This window comes from Triturus cristatus, chromosome 7 (genome assembly GCF_964204655.1).
Source record: "Triturus cristatus chromosome 7, aTriCri1.1, whole genome shotgun sequence".
Taxonomy (NCBI): domain Eukaryota; kingdom Metazoa; phylum Chordata; class Amphibia; order Caudata; family Salamandridae; genus Triturus; species Triturus cristatus.
The window spans coordinates 1363208730-1363226525 of record NC_140590.1 but is presented as its reverse complement, the minus strand read 5'-3'; the positions used below and the strand labels follow the sequence as shown (position 1 = coordinate 1363226525).

The 17796-nt window shown below is 45.3% G+C and overlaps 1 protein-coding gene across 1 annotated transcript in view; it reads left to right on the top strand.

Moving 5' to 3' along the window:
* UQCC1 (ubiquinol-cytochrome c reductase complex assembly factor 1) overlaps positions 1 to 17796 on the top strand; it is a 426281-nt gene that overhangs the window by 37133 nt on the left and 371352 nt on the right. Inside the window, exon 2 of the mRNA XM_085619075.1 lies at positions 6424 to 6531. Within this exon, the coding sequence (XP_085475201.1) occupies positions 6424 to 6531 (108 nt within the window). The remainder of the gene's footprint in view (positions 1 to 6423; positions 6532 to 17796) is intronic.

The following is a 17796-nucleotide window of genomic DNA, read 5'->3' as shown; positions in this document are numbered from 1 at the left end:
GTTGTTTTGGTTCCACTCTCATGTTTGAATTTAGGGAATTCCTCAGTTTTTCACTTTGCTTTCTCAAGGATCTGCTGCCCTGTTTAAGACCAATGATGCATCCTTGGTTGCTCAGGTGTGCAGTCTTTCAATTAATGTTATGCATTCTGCAGATAATCCGGGTTTATACCCTAAGTAAGCTTTTTGAATGGTGCACAGGAACTAGATCCATATTTCTATCCAGGAGCAAGTGGAGTGTGTTAATGGAATTTTTTCTAAGCTCACACTTTTAAAGGTTCAAGGCCATTTTGTCTGGCTAGTTTTGCATTCTCTGAGGCTAGGAATACGTTTTTAGAGAGATTTACAGATGGTGTACAGTAGTCAGGTTGTGTCAGGCAAGGGCACTCCATAACTCAACCCTATGGCCAGTCTGAGTCAGAGTAAACCCAGATTTCACAGCAAGGTTAATGGTGGAGATTTGAAGCCCAGTCAAAGTGGAGTTAATTTTTCTCTTTTCCTACTAATACCAGAACCTTTATTGGAGAAATTTTAACATCAATTAACTTTGCCCCTAGATGCAGTCAGTTACATGCATCTGTTTTGTATGAACAAGATACCGCGCAGCACGCACACACAAGGGAGGTGATTCTAATCACCCTGATGAAAGCCCGGACCGTTCTGGCCCATAGTGTAGGGCTGAAACATGTTGGTATAGGGTCATAGGACCATTAAATCTTAATACCCACCCATTGTTCTTTTTAACACCCACCATAGTGTAGGGCTGAAACATGTTGGTATAGGGTCATAGGACCATTAAATCTTAATACCCACCCATTGTTCTTTTTAACACCCACGCATATTCCACTAATAAAGGGATACCTTGGAGTAAGCTGGAGGATTTTTTATCTTTATGCCCTGTGGTCTTTTTCTTTCAAGTGCTCCCTGGAACAACGTCGCGCCCACCCTGACCTTTAGGAGTCAGGGTGAACCCAATGATGAAGCAGACACTATTTGAGTGTGTGAGGGTTATTTAAAGAAAAGGAATCCTTTCCTTCCCCGCCTCTAGGCAGGCGACTTTCCACCTGACAACAATACCATACATCACTGCGTCGAAATATTAGGTGGGATACTTTGTGCGTGCATAATGTGCTTTCAGCACCTGAATGACTGTTTTGTGCTCTGTACAATTTTAACCTGAAGTATTGGGTGCTTCTATTAACAACTGGCGCAGCATTGAAGGACTGATGAGTTTGTCAACTAAGCACTTTTAAACTCCTGTGATCCTTTTTATGTCAAACGTAGGCAGCACACATGCGCTATCTGCTACATATGCTGTATCTACAATATAGGCTGTAACTTCACCCATTGAGTGCCTTGGTTCATTCTTGTGCCAAGTGGAAATACTTCCTTTTTATTGGCGCATTACCCTCCTTTGGGTGCTTGCTTCCTGCTTGGTTCCCTCCCAGACAATTTTACTCATTCTTAATTTTGGTTGTCTATTGCAACTCACTCATGTTCCTGGCTCAGCGCGTAGGGGACCCTCCTCTCATCTGGGCACTGCAGCCTCAGGGTTCCTTCTGGTTGTCCATCTTTAGGTCTTCATGTGACCCACAGCCTCCCTGCAACACTCAGACACCTACGGTCCAGGTGCCACGCGCAATGAGTAATCTGCATTTTTATTAATGTATTGCCTTATATTGCTTCTTTTAAACCCAAACCAACAATCCTCTATGTTTCTGCCCCCGTCACCACAAGCCCCCCACACTCTTTGCTTGCAAACGCACGCACGCCTGTCTTTTGATTTATTTATTCTTCCTCTTTTTGCCTCTTACTTGGGCCCTCCATGTTGCTTAAAGCATGCCGCTTACAGGCGTGCTATTTCTTTGCTAATGCCTTGAAGATTTTACCTCCTATTCTCACAGAAATTTGGAAATATTTTGTTAGAATTCCACTTATTTGAATTTTTCACCGTGCTGTCCCGCCCACCCCTTCACCCCTTCCACAACACTGCTTGCCCACCACTACCCCTCCAATGTTGCTGCTTGTGTCACTGGTTATTGGCATATTGCGATTTTCTTAGCCCTGTGAAGAGGTGTTGCGTTGCAGCGTCACTGCTATTTCAGATATCTGCAGCATGTACACAGCTGGGGGAATAGTGCTTTTTAGGTCTCGCCTGACCCAGCGCATGCGCTGGTCTGGTGAGACATTTTGTGAGGGCTCCAAAAAGTGTTACCAGGCCAGCCTAGAGCTACAGTGCATGTGCGAGGGTGCACGCGTCGCGCTTTACCGCGATTACCTTCACTTTCGCGGCCGCACGGCCGCTTTGATGTTCTCCGTGAGGCTTCAATAGATTGCAGCAGTTAAAACAAGCATTGGCATAGCCAATAGGTCTCGCTTTTGGGACCTTATAAGTGCTTCCCTTTCATCTCTGAATCTTGTATTGTGCGGCTGCCCTACATTCTCATTTAATTGGCTGCCGACCCATTATTGTTGACGTTTCTGGTACATTTCTGGTCATCGCATTGTTTTCAAGTGAGTTTGTCCCGTGTGATTTTGCCATTTCCAGCTTCTTTTGCACCTCTCTCCTTGTGCCCCTTTTCCCCGCACCTATCTCCCTGTGCCCCTTTTGCCCGCACCTTTCTCCCTCTGCCCCTTTTTCCGTGCACCTCTCTTCACATGCCCCTTTTGCCCCACACCGATCTCCTTGTGCCACTTTTGCCTACACCTCTTTTCCTGTGCCCCTCTCAGTTGCAGGCTGCTCCCTCCATCTGAACAAGTTTTCAGCATGTATCACGCTTTATGCATGTTCAATATTGTGTGGATGTTGCTCAAAACGTAAGCCTGTTAGAAACTATACCCATCCGCCATTGATTTACCATAAACCACTATATTTTTCTGCCATTGAGTTACCACAAAACTATGATGTTTTTAATGGCTAATGTATTGTAATGGGTAATGTACTGCATGGCTAAACACTAATCAGGTCACAAAGGCAAGACCTATTGGCTATGCCAATGATTGTTAGAAATGTTGCCAGTCTGGACGCAAACAATGACCGTAAGGGCGTTTTGACAGGACATGCTTATAAAAAGGTGCAATTGCTGTCTATTATGCTGCTCGCACAGAATAATAGAACCGTTGCGCTTTTCAAGGTGCATCTCATACAGCAAAAAATCGTTTTTAGCCTCTCTAAATTTTATCCTGATGTAAAGGGTGTTCCTACCAACACAGTTTGTAGTAATAGCATATTAAAGATTGATGGATTTTCAGATGGTTATCGCTGGTAGGATGGAGCTATTTGATGTTAAATGTAAAAGTTTTAATTAACTAATCCATAAATTCACTCATTCGTTCACAATAGTACACACTAGAAAGGTTCAGGTACTCCGAGTCTTTGGCACAGGGCTACTGTCCTTTGGGCAAGGATGTCCCTCTGTTTCTACTTCTACCTCCCTTTACCTTTATTTAACAATAGGGTATTTGGTCTCCGGCACAGGTGCAGTGCTCCTCTCCATTCTTGTAAGCAGGATCGTGTTCTCAGGATCTGTTATCTCACCAATTGTGAACCCACTGTAGAATTCAACTACACCTCTGTGTGATTCAGCCCAACTCTTTCTTTCAAGGCTGGAAGTTGCACCTGCTGCAGGGGCGCCAGCCCTTTGCTCCAACCCTGGCACTAGACACGGGCCTGCGGGCATAGTCCGAAAGCAGCGTTTGGAGTGCAGCTGTCTTCAGGTTGGCGGCCCTCTTCCAGGCCCACAGCACGTTTGCTGGAAGCTGGCTCTTCACTGGGTCTGATTGGTTAGTCAGTGTCTCATCTGGGCAGCCCTCCTGAAGTCGAAGCTGTGATGCAGTCTGTTTTTGGTTTCATGTTCTGGTGATCACAGTGCGGCCTCTTCTAGGTACTTTACAGTTCATTGGTGGTATAACCCATTTGTGTTGTCTTCTGGCTGGCGTCTTGGACAGCCAAAAAGTCGGGTACACAGTGGTCAAGTGTCTCGAGGCAGCAGCTTTGGCTCAAGTTTGGCAAATGCCTCTGGGCTACCCATCTCTATGTCCATTTGGGCACACGTGGCAGGCTGGCAGAAGTCTTGTTAGCAGCCCTGACTATCAACAGCCTCACCAAAAGTGATCAGGAAGGGAGACAAAAGGCTAGACTCTTTTAAACGATCCTTCAAATGACACTGCTGCAGCCCCACCCATCACCCTCAACATCTATCATGTGCCACTAATCAGAAAGACCAATGAGCAGCCCTCTGCCGCAAAAGCACCTTATTGAATTATTAAGGGGAAGCCTTTCTCCTCTTTCTCGACTTTATTCTCTAGATCCCATCCCGCCAGTCTAGGGAATCTCAGTAATATATTTCTACTATCAGTGAAAGAAACCTCACCTCCATCTTGTGCACAAGAACACGTCAAGGGCCCCCACAGGCCTCCTACACTCTTGTTCTCATGCACCCTGTGTGTAACAGGCAGACCACACGCATACATATGCATAGTCTGAGATGTCAGCGCAAAGATCTGTGTTACCCTGCTCCACATGCTCGAAACAGTAACAGAGACAGTAGTAGTCCACTGCCACTATGAAAACTGCACTTGGTGTATCCCTCCAAGTTCCAGGGCCCTACTCACCTAGGCCTTCGCTCTCACTCTATGTTGACATGAAACTGAGGTAAAAAGGCCAAAACCCAGAATACCCGATACTTGCAGTTGGGCACTCAAGGCTGACAACACAACTTCACACCTTGCAGGAGGCATTTCCACCCAAACAACGTGTCATAAAGACTTAAGCTGCGATGAGAACTTAACAGAGATGCTTGGTGTTGCAGACCAAAAACAATCAGGTGGAATTCATCTGCAATGTTTTTTGGCTGCTCCCAGTGGGTGGGGTTGGGGATTGTGAGTAAGTACGTAAGAAGAGACTCCATGATGATTGGAAGAAATTGCGGAGAGAAAAATGTGGTGTAGTCAAGACTGCACTCATACTTCTGTATCAGGGTGGTTGGGACTGAAACAGAGAGAAGTAAGTACGAAGAATGTGACCTTTGCTAATTTGGAATGCTGACTGAAAAAAAGCTCAGAAGATGAAGCAGGACTCTGTGGAGCAGGATTATGATGTAAGAGGGGAAGATGGTCTCAAGGGAGAGTTGGGGGAGCCTGGCAACACTGAATGGTGCTCTCCCCTAGAGGCTTTGCCCATGTGTGTTCGGTCCATTCCTCGCGGCGTGTGGGCTAGGCCTGCAGTCACTATTCATGCATTGAGCCACTGTAAACATAGTGACACAAAGCATATATTTGCTTCTGCAGAACTCGGAGACCTGTCCTGCAGCAGTGTAATGCCTTGGTTTTTACATGACCCATACTTATGCTTGTCCGAGTTGCACTTATTTTGGAGGGCATTCTCAAACTGAAGTGGTCCATTGAGATAATTTTATGAGGGACTTGTACCTGTCCTGTACTTAAGTGGTGCCAGTGAGATTATTTTAGGAGGGACTTGTACCTGCCACCATATTTATTGTTCATGCAAAAATAGAATTCCAAAAGGTTTGCTAGAAGTACTGTCTCCTGGCATACTCCAGTAACCTTTTGTGAATGCTTGAAATTCGTACATCTGCACCAACGCAAGGTCATACCTCTGCAGGTGCTTTTTTGTGTACATCTTTAAGAATTGGAACCCTAACTTATTTTCATATTGCCATTATGGTTTTACATTGATTCTCCCTAATTTTTTTTATATTGGCATACATCAGTACATTTTATTAAAACAGAGAAATTGTATCTAAACTTTTGCAACAGTTTAGCAAATCTTTTTTCAAAGTTGAGATTTTTTAATTGTACATTTTATTTTGAAAGCAATCACCAATCTTACTTTCTGGCTTTTGTGTGGAATAAGTGAGAATTATGTGAGCATTAAAAGTATCTTCAAATTGCTAAGTTTTGCAAACAAATGAAGGTGTTTTTGTACTGGAACCACTGTCATTTATGCATGTTGGGCCCACAGCTTGCTGGCCTAATAGTAAAACCTTTGCATTAGTGCATCATATATGTGAGCTTGAACCATTTACACATTGAAATAGAAATATTGCTTTAGTGACAGACAATCCTTTCACATATTGGTACTGTATACTGGCAGCCAAAGTGTTTGTGCTTCAGGTGTCCCAACCCCCTGAAGCACAAACCCTTTAGCTGCTAGTTAATAATTATTATTAAAAGTAATTTTGTCTAGACTAATTCAACTGCCAATTTAATTAATGGGAAGTCTCAAGATAGCATCTATGTACGACCCCTAATGTGAAATGTTACCTGCTTATATAAAGGAACTTCTTTTTATGGTTAAAGGGACGAGGAGAGGAATTAATGAAAATGATTGAATAATAATTTCAAGTGTAGCCACTGACCAGTTTGTCTACTAAATACATTTTTGTTATTCATTTTAAATTCCAGGTGAGACAATCGGGACCAACACAGTGGATTTTTTTTTATAGCACATCAGTGCTGAATTCATGTGTAAAGGCTCCATCATGGACCAGGACCCTTCATGGAAGTAATCAGGTAAAACATACCTTCTTTATTATGGTTCACAGGGTTGGGAAATTCCTATCACTGGACGCCCAGGTCATTTTGTTTAAAGTCAAGTGCAGCTTACCTTCATGGCCCATGGGCAAATGCTGCAGAACACAAATCCCTTTGGCTTCCAGTTTACACTGCCACACTATGGTTGTGAGAAAGAGGAGCGCCGGCTGCAAAAGATATAAGGGACTACAGTGAGCTGCAAGCTCAGCCTTCATTATTGACAAGCCTACCAATATTTTATTTATTTATTTATTTTGAGAGTTATAAAGCGCGAACAAATGCCCGTAGGCGTCTCGGCGCTGGGAGAACGGTGTGAAGTACCCACAGAAGCTGAATGGGAGCTGTTATTGACCAAAGAGCCAGGTCTTCAATTTTTTGCGAAATAACATCAAAGATGAGCTTTCTCTGATGGCAATTGGTACCGAGTTCCAGAGCCTGGGAGCGGCCACCAGAAAGCACCTGTCGCCCCAGGTGACTGTTCTAGTTCGAGGTACCTGCAGAAGATTGAGGTTGTTAGATCGGAGAGATCTAATGGATAGGGAAGGCCGAAGATGGGCCTTCAGGAAGTCAGGACCTTGGTTGTGCAGTGCTTTGTATGTGATACAGAGTGTTTTAAATTTAATCCTGTTGTGGATTTTGAGCCAATGCAAATTATTTATTGTATCTGAGATTGGTTTGAATTTCGGGGTTCCCGACAGGAGACGGGCTGCGGCGTTTTGGATTGTTTGTAATTTATTGATCACTCTGGCCTGAGCATTAACAAACAGGCCATTACAATAGTCGAGGGAGGACAGCACTAAGGCACTTATCAGAGTTTTTTCAGCTGCGGCTGGTAAGAATGGCAGAATTTTCTTAATCAGCCTCAATTTATAGTGGGCAGAAGCTGCTGTTTTATTTGCGTGGGCCATAAAGTTCAGGTTTTCATCAAAAATCACTCCTAGGTTTCTAACCGAAGTGACTGGTTTCGGGGGGGTCCCATATGAGGGAGGCCACCATGTAGACGACCAGCAAGGTGAGAGATGTCCAAAGATGAGCACCTCCGTTTTTTCGGAGTTTAGTTTTAAGCAATTGGAGGCCATCCAGTCTCCAATTGCCCGCATGCCCTCCTGGAGATTTCCTGCTACTCTTTCTTCATCCCCATTAATGGCTAGCACAAGTTGTGTGTCATCTGCGTATGAAGTAAGACTCATCCCATGGGCTTTGATGACAGATGCCAAGTCCGACACATAGATATTAAATAGTGTCGGGCTTAGGGATGAGCCTTGAGGAACTCCACATGGCAGTGACAGCTTGTCAGATTGAAAATGTCCCAGTGTGACCACCTGTGTTCTCCCTGCCAGAAAGGAAGAAAGCAGGTTCTGTGCCAGATGGCAAATGCCCATCTTTCCGACACGGTCCATCAAGGTCTTATGGTGGACCGTGTCGAATGCTGCGGATAAATCAAGTAGTACCAGTATCGCTGTTCCTCCCTGATCACGAATCATTTGTATATCCTCAGTGGCTTTGATTAAGGCGGTCTCTGTGCCATGGTACCTGCGAAAGCCAAATTGGGTGTTGTCTAGAGATTGGTGCTTCTCTAAGAACTCTGAGAGTTGAGTATTCATAGCCTTCTCAGCTACCTTGGCTAGAAAAGGTAGATTGGCTATGGGACGGTAGTTCTTTAGTTGTTCCTTGTCCAGATTGGCTTTCTTTAAAAGAGGCTTAATCAGGGTGTTCTTTAGTGAGTCCATATAGATCCCTGTTCTAAACATGGCATTACAGACTGAGGTAATCTCAGGAGCTAAGCAGTCCGTCACCGAACGGATGACCTTGAAGGGGCAGGGATCTAAAGCCGATCCCGAATTCAAGGTGGCAGTGATGTCCTTAATTTGAGTCTCTGTGAGATCCGTAAACTGAGGTAGTGCATGGCCCTGAATAATGCCATCGGGCATAGGAGGTTGAGTTATAATTTTGTCAGAGAAGACTTGATAAATATCGTTCACCTTGGTGAAAAAGAACTTTGCCAAGGAATCGCAGAGAGATTGGGATGGAGGTGGAGCTAAGTCTGGAGTGTTTCCCGCTAGGGTCTTGGTGATCTCGAACAGTTTTTTACTCGAATTTTCGGCATTGTTGATTTGTTCTGTGAAGAATTTTTTCTTGGTTTCAACAATAAGGGCTTTATAAAGCCCTAATGCATCCCTATAGCTGGCTTTGTCTTCAAGACTGTAAGATCTACGCCAGTGCCTTTCCTTGTTTCTGCAGAATTGTTTCTGTTTGCGCAGTTCCTCTGTAAACCAAGGGGCCGAGGGTGCTGTTCTATTTCTAGAGGGTTGTTTGGTGGGGGCTAGAGTGTCTGTGGCTGAGCCTAGCCACTCCTGAAATTGGCAGGTGGCAGTATTCGGATCAGTGGAAAGGCATGGTCGGGTCCTATCTAGAAGAGAAAAGAGCTTCAGATGATCAATATCTTTCCAGACTTTAAAAGGTTCTGGTCTCGGAGCAGGTTCTCTCCTGGCCCTATTAGCCATGACTGAGATCCTCATTAGGATGACATAGTGATCTGTCCAAGGCATGGGCAAGGTGTCTATTATTTTTAGACCTTCCAAATTGGAGAAGATGCCGTCCAGGGTGTGACCGGCCCTGTGGGTGGGGGTGGTAACCAATTGCCGAAGGCTCAGGCTGTCCATGTCTGATATCAATGTGCGGGTGTCGCTATCAGATGACTTCTCGAGGTGGAGGTTCATATCACCCATCAGTGTGAAAGAGTCTTCCATCGCCAGTGCTTCAAGTTTTGAGCCAAGGTTGGCAAGGAAGCCAGTTCGGGCACCTGGGGGTCGATATATTAGCATTCCTTTGAAGTGAAATGATGGAGTGAGCTTAAGGTCAAATTGGAGGGCTTCGAAAAGGCTGGAAGGGATAGATGACATTCTCACATTTATATGATCCCGGGCTATGATGGCTAGCCCGCCTCCCCGCCTTCCGACTCGGTCTTGCCGATAAGCTAAATAGGCTGGAGGGGCAGCAACTACCATGTCTGGGTCAGATGCCTCATCCGTCCACGTCTCTGTTATGAAGAGACAGTCTAAGTTATTATCTAGGATGAGGTCAGATACTTCTTGCCGATGTTTAACCAAAGAACGAGCGTTTATAAGTGCTATAGAAAAGTTTGTAGAGGTGCTGGTTGTCATGGAGTTCCTTTTGACCTTTTCATTGACTATATGTAGATTGACATCACAGTGAGGGCAAGTGAGTTCAGTAGATATCAGAACTCTACATAGATTATAACGAACACATTGGGTGTTAGTCATTGTGCGTAATTTTAACAAAGCAGATTTTGAATAGGTAAGTGGTCCTTGGCGGGGATTATGAACAGGGGTTCTGGCCCTGGGCCCGGTCCTGGCGCGGACGGGCGCAGACGGGCTTGCCTTTGGCGCGCCTTTGGCGCGCCGCCGGTGCGCCCTCTGCGCCCGCCCGCTGCGCCGTCTTGGAGCGGTGTCCATTTATCGGGGAGGAGGAGGGTGGGGAGGCAGCCGCAACTAGCGCGCTACCCCGGCCTACTCCCAAGATGGCGGCCACCCTCAGCTCGGCCCTATGGCAGGAGTCCAGAGCAAGGAGGGAGTCCTGCCGGTAGGGAGCCGAGCGAAGTGGAGTCAAGGGAGTCTATGCGCCAGGTGAGCAATACAAAACTAAAATGATTTACAATTTAAAATGATTTACAATTAAAAACAGAACGTGCGAGCTAGCGAGTGCAAGTCCAAGTCAGCAGACAGCCGCACCACTAGCACTCAGCAAAGATTTAAATCTGTTACAAACACAGCGTAGCACTCACACAGCCCCCGGCTTCCGCCTCAGGGGTGATCACACCAAAATCTGTGCGGGAGTGTTGGATAATGAATTAAGTAGTCTGGGAGGGCGGGAGGCAGCCGCAACTAGCGCGCTACCCCGGCCTACTCCCAAGATGGCGGCCACCCTCAGCTCGGCCCAATGGCAGGAGTCCCGAGCAAGGAGGGAGTCCTGCCGGTAGGGAGCCGAGCGAAGTGGAGACAAGGGAGTCTATGCGCCAGGTGAGCAGTACAAAATGTAAAAATGTTTGCGCATGTTTGTAAAATGTAATAATCTGTGTCTATTCACAATACTCCTGGAATGCCCCTTTGGTACATGCGGATACATGCAGACAAGCGGAAGCAAGATTGGCAATTGTTTGCTATTAAAATAAAGTTTACCCAAAAATGTGAGGAAACAAAAGGTTACAGACAGTTTTGCAAAACTGTAGTACAGCGTATATTTGCGACTTATAAAACACACAAAGGCTACTAACGGTTTTGCTAGTCGCGCTCTTCAATTCAACTTACCTGGTGCCATTCAGAAGGGGGCTTGTAGCCTGAGGCGGGCCTGTTTACCCGCTGTGAGGGCAACGGCCATCAACCCAGCTCCCCGGTCTCGCCAGCCTTGAGGGGAACGGCGTCCAGAGACAGGGACCACAGGATCCAGCAGCCTTTGCCTGGCGCCTGCCTCTGACGCCGCTCAGCGTGCCAGGAGGCAGTACTTCAGCGCCCCTATCCTCCCGCAGTGCGGGACGCGCGGGGGGGGGCGCCCGGGAGAAGCCCGGGCCAAGGTGGGCCTGTCCTGCGCCCGTCATCGCCAGGAAGAGGCAGGGTAGGGCCACCCCCCTTTCATCTACAAGTGAGGACCCTTGTGCAGGCTTTGGAGCTTGTGTGCAGGTACTGTTGGCCTTGGGATTTATCCGCTCTTATTTCCTTAGATGGACACAAACTCAAGGATTGTATTGTTACTTGTACACTCTCAGTGTCATCTGCCCTGACGGTTTAAGAGTGCTCATATTACTTATATAAAATCTGGCCAATACTCTATCGTAAGAGCCAGGATTTTGCATTGCACATTGCACCTTAGCGCCCCTACTGTGACCAACTGTTTCTTTAATATGATAATCACTCACAGTATAAGTATCTAGTATTTTTTAAAGTCCTAAGGAATATTTGTAACTTGTTATTTGTGCTGCTTGTTGTAACTTCTTTGTATTTTGCACATTCCATATTGCACAAGTCACTTTAGCTTTATAAGCAAATTTGCACTTTATAAGGGACCTGAATAAATAACCCTGAATGTCCATAAGCTTCTAAACATGAACAAGCGGAAACTAAATCCAGGGAAAAGTGTGGCGGGAACTTTAGATGCCTTTTTAACGAGGGCCGAATTTGTCCTCATTATTGAAATTAAATCGACGTTGTGCAGGTTATCCCTGGAGCCTCACATCTCGCAAGGCAGGCCCTCCCTAACTCCTGCTTTTCCTGATGCTCTGTCTGGGTCTAATCAGGACATATCCCCATCACGGCTGAGCTAGTCGCCACTCGTTGTCCCAGCAACACTGGTTAATTCTGTCTCCTGCACATCTCTGGAGCAGGAATCTAGCCCTGTTAAAACGAAATCGAGAACTAGAGGGCAGAAAGCAAAAGCAAAATCTAAACGTATTAACGAATCCCCCGTTGTAATAAGGAAGAACCGGGGAACAACAAAACCAAATAAATCCGTAAAGGGCACATCTGGGAGGAAAGAGCTAATTGTTCCTACTACAAGTGCTGGTAGTGAGGGAAATCCTACTTCCCCGAATCAGAACAGGGCAGGGCCATTAACTGTCAGTACGTTGGAGGGGGACTTTTGGGGCAGGCTTGAAACCATGCTGACTACCTTAATAGACCCCATCTTTCAAAAATTAAGCTCAGTAGAAGACAGGCTATCTAAATTAGAAAGGATGATGGTTTATACTCAGCTGGTTATTCCAACAGTAAGTACAAATACGCCCAATTCTCAAATAGCCAAGGAAGGGGAAAGAGCTGGGCAGAAAGGAGCACGGGTAGCCCCTAGTGTCAGGCCGACAGCAAATAGTGAGGCGCTAGATAAGAATAGTTCTAATAGTTTTCGGCCCACCAGTATAGATACTCCAGTTTCTACACAGCAGTCATCTTTAAGAATAGGGCCCCCTATGCCTCAAGAGGGACAAGAGACCAGAGGGTAGGGCCCCCCAGGTGATGAATCTTCCAACTATTGATCTCCTACCCGAATCCACTCCATATGTTGTGATTTTGGGGAGTGTTCCTGCTCTCCCCAACAGGAAGAGTGAAGATTATGGGCAGTTGTTAAATAAAATAAACCACTGGTTCACATATAACACCACCCTGGGCGCTCATGTATCTAAATACATACTCATGGCATGCAGGGTTAGCTGGATTGGGAGCTCACGCAAACAAGGGACTGGTGACTGTATTATCATGAATTTTGACAACCCTTTCACCGCAGGCCGTATTCTCTCTAGGGATTGCAGTATCACCCCCTTAGTGGGTTCTGTCATTAAGGCATTACCTTTGGGCTATTTTTACAGGCCACTTTCCTATGGCGACATGACCGCAGATGGCCATGGGGTACCCCACCGTGGGGGCTGCTCAACAAGACCATTCCCTGGACACCGGTCCATTCCCTTGGTCCAAGCACTGCTAGAATTAGATAGGCAATTTGGTACCGGCCATATAGTGGCGTCAAACAATAGATTTGCTGCTTTAATAGGCATGGAGGAATGCGATTGACTGCGGGGACCCGTACTCCTTGGACCCGAGCCGGTTGTACCTCTTCAGGCTCTAGGGGAGGTAGTTGTGGGGCTCCCAGTGTTGAGTTCGAATAATTTCCTATCCTGGAATATAGCAGGGCTGGCAACTAAGCTTCAGGATCCACGGTAGGTGTCTTATGTCAAGCAATTTATGGTAATTAGCCTCCAGGAAATGTGGTTGGACGATTGCGACCTATTCCTGGAGGGCTACAAGGCCTTTTTCGTCCAAGCCGGACCATCTGTGAGTGGGATACCAATGGGAGGTCTAGTCACATATATTTGTGTGGCTATTGATTGTAAGTTGCAGGTGATGTCCACCACACACCCAGGAATTCTGGCATTATCGGCCCGAAGGGGGGAAATCAGCTGCGGAATTGTTAACTTTTACAACTCATTCTCCTCCCCGCATGAGGCTAGTAACATAACTGCCCTGGGAGTAACCATAAAACAATCCCTGGGCCCAAGTCTTCATAACCTTTTGGTCTCTGGCGATTTCAATATACATCCCTGTGGTGAGCCAACAACATTGTGTATTTCTGAGCTGGGTTGTCCCCGTATGAAGGGTTTTCACTTTGAACATACCGCTCAAGGGGAGCTGTTAAATACCATGATAAATGAACTAGATTTGGTGGCTACAATGACTTTAACTGACCCGCGCACTAACTTTCCTGTGCCTACCTTCAAAGGACACAGGAGGGGGTCTTTTATCGACTTTATTTTAATTTCGTCCAACTTACAATTTTTTATCAATAATTTTAATATTGCAGAAAGTGAATTTAGTGATCATAACCCCTTAACACTTCACATGACAGGTCCACTGTCAGTAAAATCTGGGAATGTTCCAAGTAAGGGTGTACTGAGACCAACAGATGGGAAGCGCAGACTAAAATGGTCTCAGGTATCCCCAGAAATATTTTATAACAAGGTTAAAATAGCATGTGCAGATGATCTATCCCTATGTACAATGGAGTGGTCTCCTCCAAAAGAGATCCTTGGTGCATTCAAGTCTGTTTCACAAAAAGTGGCTGAATTGCTATGCGCTCCAGCCAGAGGACAAACCTTCTCTGGTCCTAGATGGTTTGATTCCCATTGCTCTAAAGCAGCCAAGAAGTTGAGGGAAGTCCTGTCATTAAAACCTAGAATTCAATCTGAAGTCTCCATCTGTCGTAGTGAATACAAGGTAGCCCTTGCCAAGCGGAAGGGAGCATTGAAGGAAGAAGCATGGAGCACTCTCAGAAATAGCTCGAGGTTCTGTAGTGTTGTGAATAGGCCCCTGTTTGACCACGAAGGGGGGGGGCTCGATTCACATATCACAGAGGAGGAGTGGGTACTTAATTTTAAAACTATGTTTGATTGCCCGCCTGAGCTTAACTGCAGGAACTCGCAGGACAGGAAGGACCCAGAAATAACATTTGAGAGGGGTGAGATCCTGGAAGGTATCACAGGATTATCTGTTGGTAAAGCGCCTGGTCCTGATGGGATCCCCCAGACTTATTTAAGTCAGACCCCTCATTTTGGGCGCCGATACTGGAGGCAGTTTGTAATGCTGCAGCAAAGAATGGTTGTCCCCAGTCCTGGGCAACCTCTACTATAGTTCTGTTTTTAAAAAGGGCGATAGAAATAGTACCCACTGCTATAGACCAATTTCGCTCATTGACGCAGTGGTAAAAGTGGTGGGACTGGTCCTCCTACAGAGATTATCAACTTCAGCGGAGGACAATAAAATTTTGTCAGACGTCCAGTATGGTTTTCGACTGGGATGTTCCACCGTTGCTCAGTGTCTTAATTTATTTATGATACTGAGCAAATATACTGTTGCCCATACTGGGACCATTCACTTTGCTTTCATGGACTTGTCATCTGCGTTTGACTGTGTCAACAGGAACAAGCTATGGCAGTCCATGAGGACAATGGGAGTGGAGAACAGTATAGTCAATTTTCTGGAGGACCTGCACATGTCAAATAAAGCTAATGTCAGGTTCTCACAGGATTTGCAGGTCACGAAGGATTTTAATATCAAAAAGGGAGTCCGGCAGGGCTGTATTTTGGCCCCTTTTTTATTAAATTTTTATATCAATGAACTGGATAGCGTACTAAGGGCAACAGGAGTTGATTACCCAAGTGTGGGACGGCGAGGGATTCCCGTCCTGTTATATGCGGACGACGCTGTCCTCATATCCAGGACTGAACTGGGTCTGCAATCGCTTTTAACTACCTTCTCCAGATTCATGACTGACCGGGATTTGGCAAACAATAATTCCAAGTCGTATGTCATGCAAGTGGGGCAATCGGGGAAAAAGAACTTCCAGTTTAGTGTAGGTGATTCCAAGATCCCCCGTACGAATGTATTTTCCTATTTAGGGGTCCTCTTTGTTGACCAGCTCAAATGGGGCCCCCTATTACAGAAAAAAAGGGGATCTGGCCAGGGTTAATTCAGCAATTTTTAATTTTGCATCTAAAATAGGGAAGAAACCAACAGGAGCCATGTTGCAAGTGTATCAGGCCAAAAGCCTGGCCATAGCTTCTTATGGCAGTGAAATTTAGGGATACACTGTCGCAGAAACCCTCCAGATAGGGAAAATGATTTTTTGAAACGCTTACTATTTGTTCCCCGTGGCACATCTAATTTAGTGGTCCACGAGGAACTTGGGGGTTCCCTATTTAAGTGACGCACTTGCTTTGCGACCCCTGATTTTTAGGCTGAAATGTTGGTTGAATAAAGATCTTTCTCTCACCCACCTGATCCTAAGAAAATCCATGTCTCTTGACAACTCAGCTGGTATTATGTGGCTGAGATATATTAAAAAAAGCTTTGATGGGTTAGGGCGGGGAGACTTATTTGCCAACCCTGATGTTATTACAAAGATGGATGTGGAATCAACCAAATTAGCCTTTTTATCACTAAGGAATATGGAAAGGGAAGCCAAGGAGGTGTTGAAACCTAGCGTGTGGACGTATATAATGCTTAAAACAACCCCCATAACGGAACGCTACCTCATGGGGTCTTTGTCCACACACGAGAAATTTTTGTTAACCAGGTTGCGGTTGAACCTTTTTCATCATTTGCCGGACCCAAGGGTTTTAATAGAGGTCAAGAGATAGCGCCCTGCGGCTGCGACGGACAGTCTCCGCAGGATATGCTGCACTTCCTGTTTTTATGTAAAGTATATGAAATTCCTCGTAAACGCTTTCTGGTTCCTATTTTAAAAAGAATTAATTTTAGACAGGCTCGCCTGGCACTTGTGTACCTGCAATTATTGAAAGGGGACTGTATATTTTTTATAGTAGGGTTTTAAAAAGCCGCTGTTAAATCTAGGAGTTATATGGATGTTTGAAGAGTGTTTCCTCAGGCTTTTTTTATTTATTTCATGTAATTTCAACTGCTGTATTGGTTGTCATCTTAACTTATGCACTTCTAGTTACATTGTTTTTATGTCAATGCAACTTTTATGGTTTGAAAGCAAAAACCGAATAAAGTTTTTCTGATTGATTGATTGATCGATAGCGCATTCTAGACGAGCAAGTACTGTAAACTTACTCGTCCAATAAAATTGCACTTACTTCCAACTTGGTGGACTTCTTTGAACATAACAATGTCTGGTTCATGTCTAGGTAGCATTTGCAATGCTGCTCCTCTCATGGTCTTGTTACCCATTGACATTCCACATTAAAAAGTTTGGCTTATCCCCATCACTAGGCATTTACAGTGAATCTCATCTCCGATCTCTAGAAGTATGTCTGACCTCTATTTGCCCTCTTCAATATTTATATGCAAACCGTTTGATTGCAAATAACATTAACAAAACAAGCATGCCGAATACTTCCACCCCATATTCGAGTGTCATGAGCTCCAAACTGCTGTGCCATACATCCATTTTGAAGATATCAGTGCCAGTTTGCATCTTTCAGTGTTCAAATTGGTGTAGTCATCAGGATTCTCCCTTTGTTCTACTGCACAGATGTTATAAACAAAGATAATTTAGCACCTACATGTTCATCCAACCCCAGTCATTATGAGCTATATAGTGTTGCTCATGTAAGGGATTCCTCATCTGGTCGCATAGAGCCTTCCTCAGTCCTCTTTTTTTTTCTCCACTCAACTGGTCTGGGATCTGATGGGAGCATGTAAGATTGTTTGGTCCTCCCCAATACACCATCGTCAGCCTATTTCCTCTTATTTGATTACTCAGGTTGGCCTGTCTACTTGTCTACCATTATTTTGCCATGAGTTTCTTGGTACTAGTATCTTTCCACTGTTCATCCCGGAGGTGAGATCTTCTTCCCTCAAGGCACTTTCCAGGCATCATGTGGGGATAAAAAATTGGGAGGTTTTAACATCTGCCAGAACATGAATTGGATCTTTAATTTTTGCAACTCCCACTTTACGGCCTCAAATGTGCTTGTCTTCTCTGTATTGCCTGTATGAAGTCAGGGAAAAACACAACATTTTTTCGTTTTCCACTTCACGGTCTGCTGGTCCTTGTTGCCGGCAGGATGATATCACTCTCACAATAATTACATTTCTTGCAAAAATCACTCAGGAGGCCGTCCCCGGCTTTTACATTGGCACTGGAGCATGATTCTCCACTCCACTGAGAAGAGACACATTCGGGTTGAGCTACCTTTGTAATTAAATGTCAACAGACTGC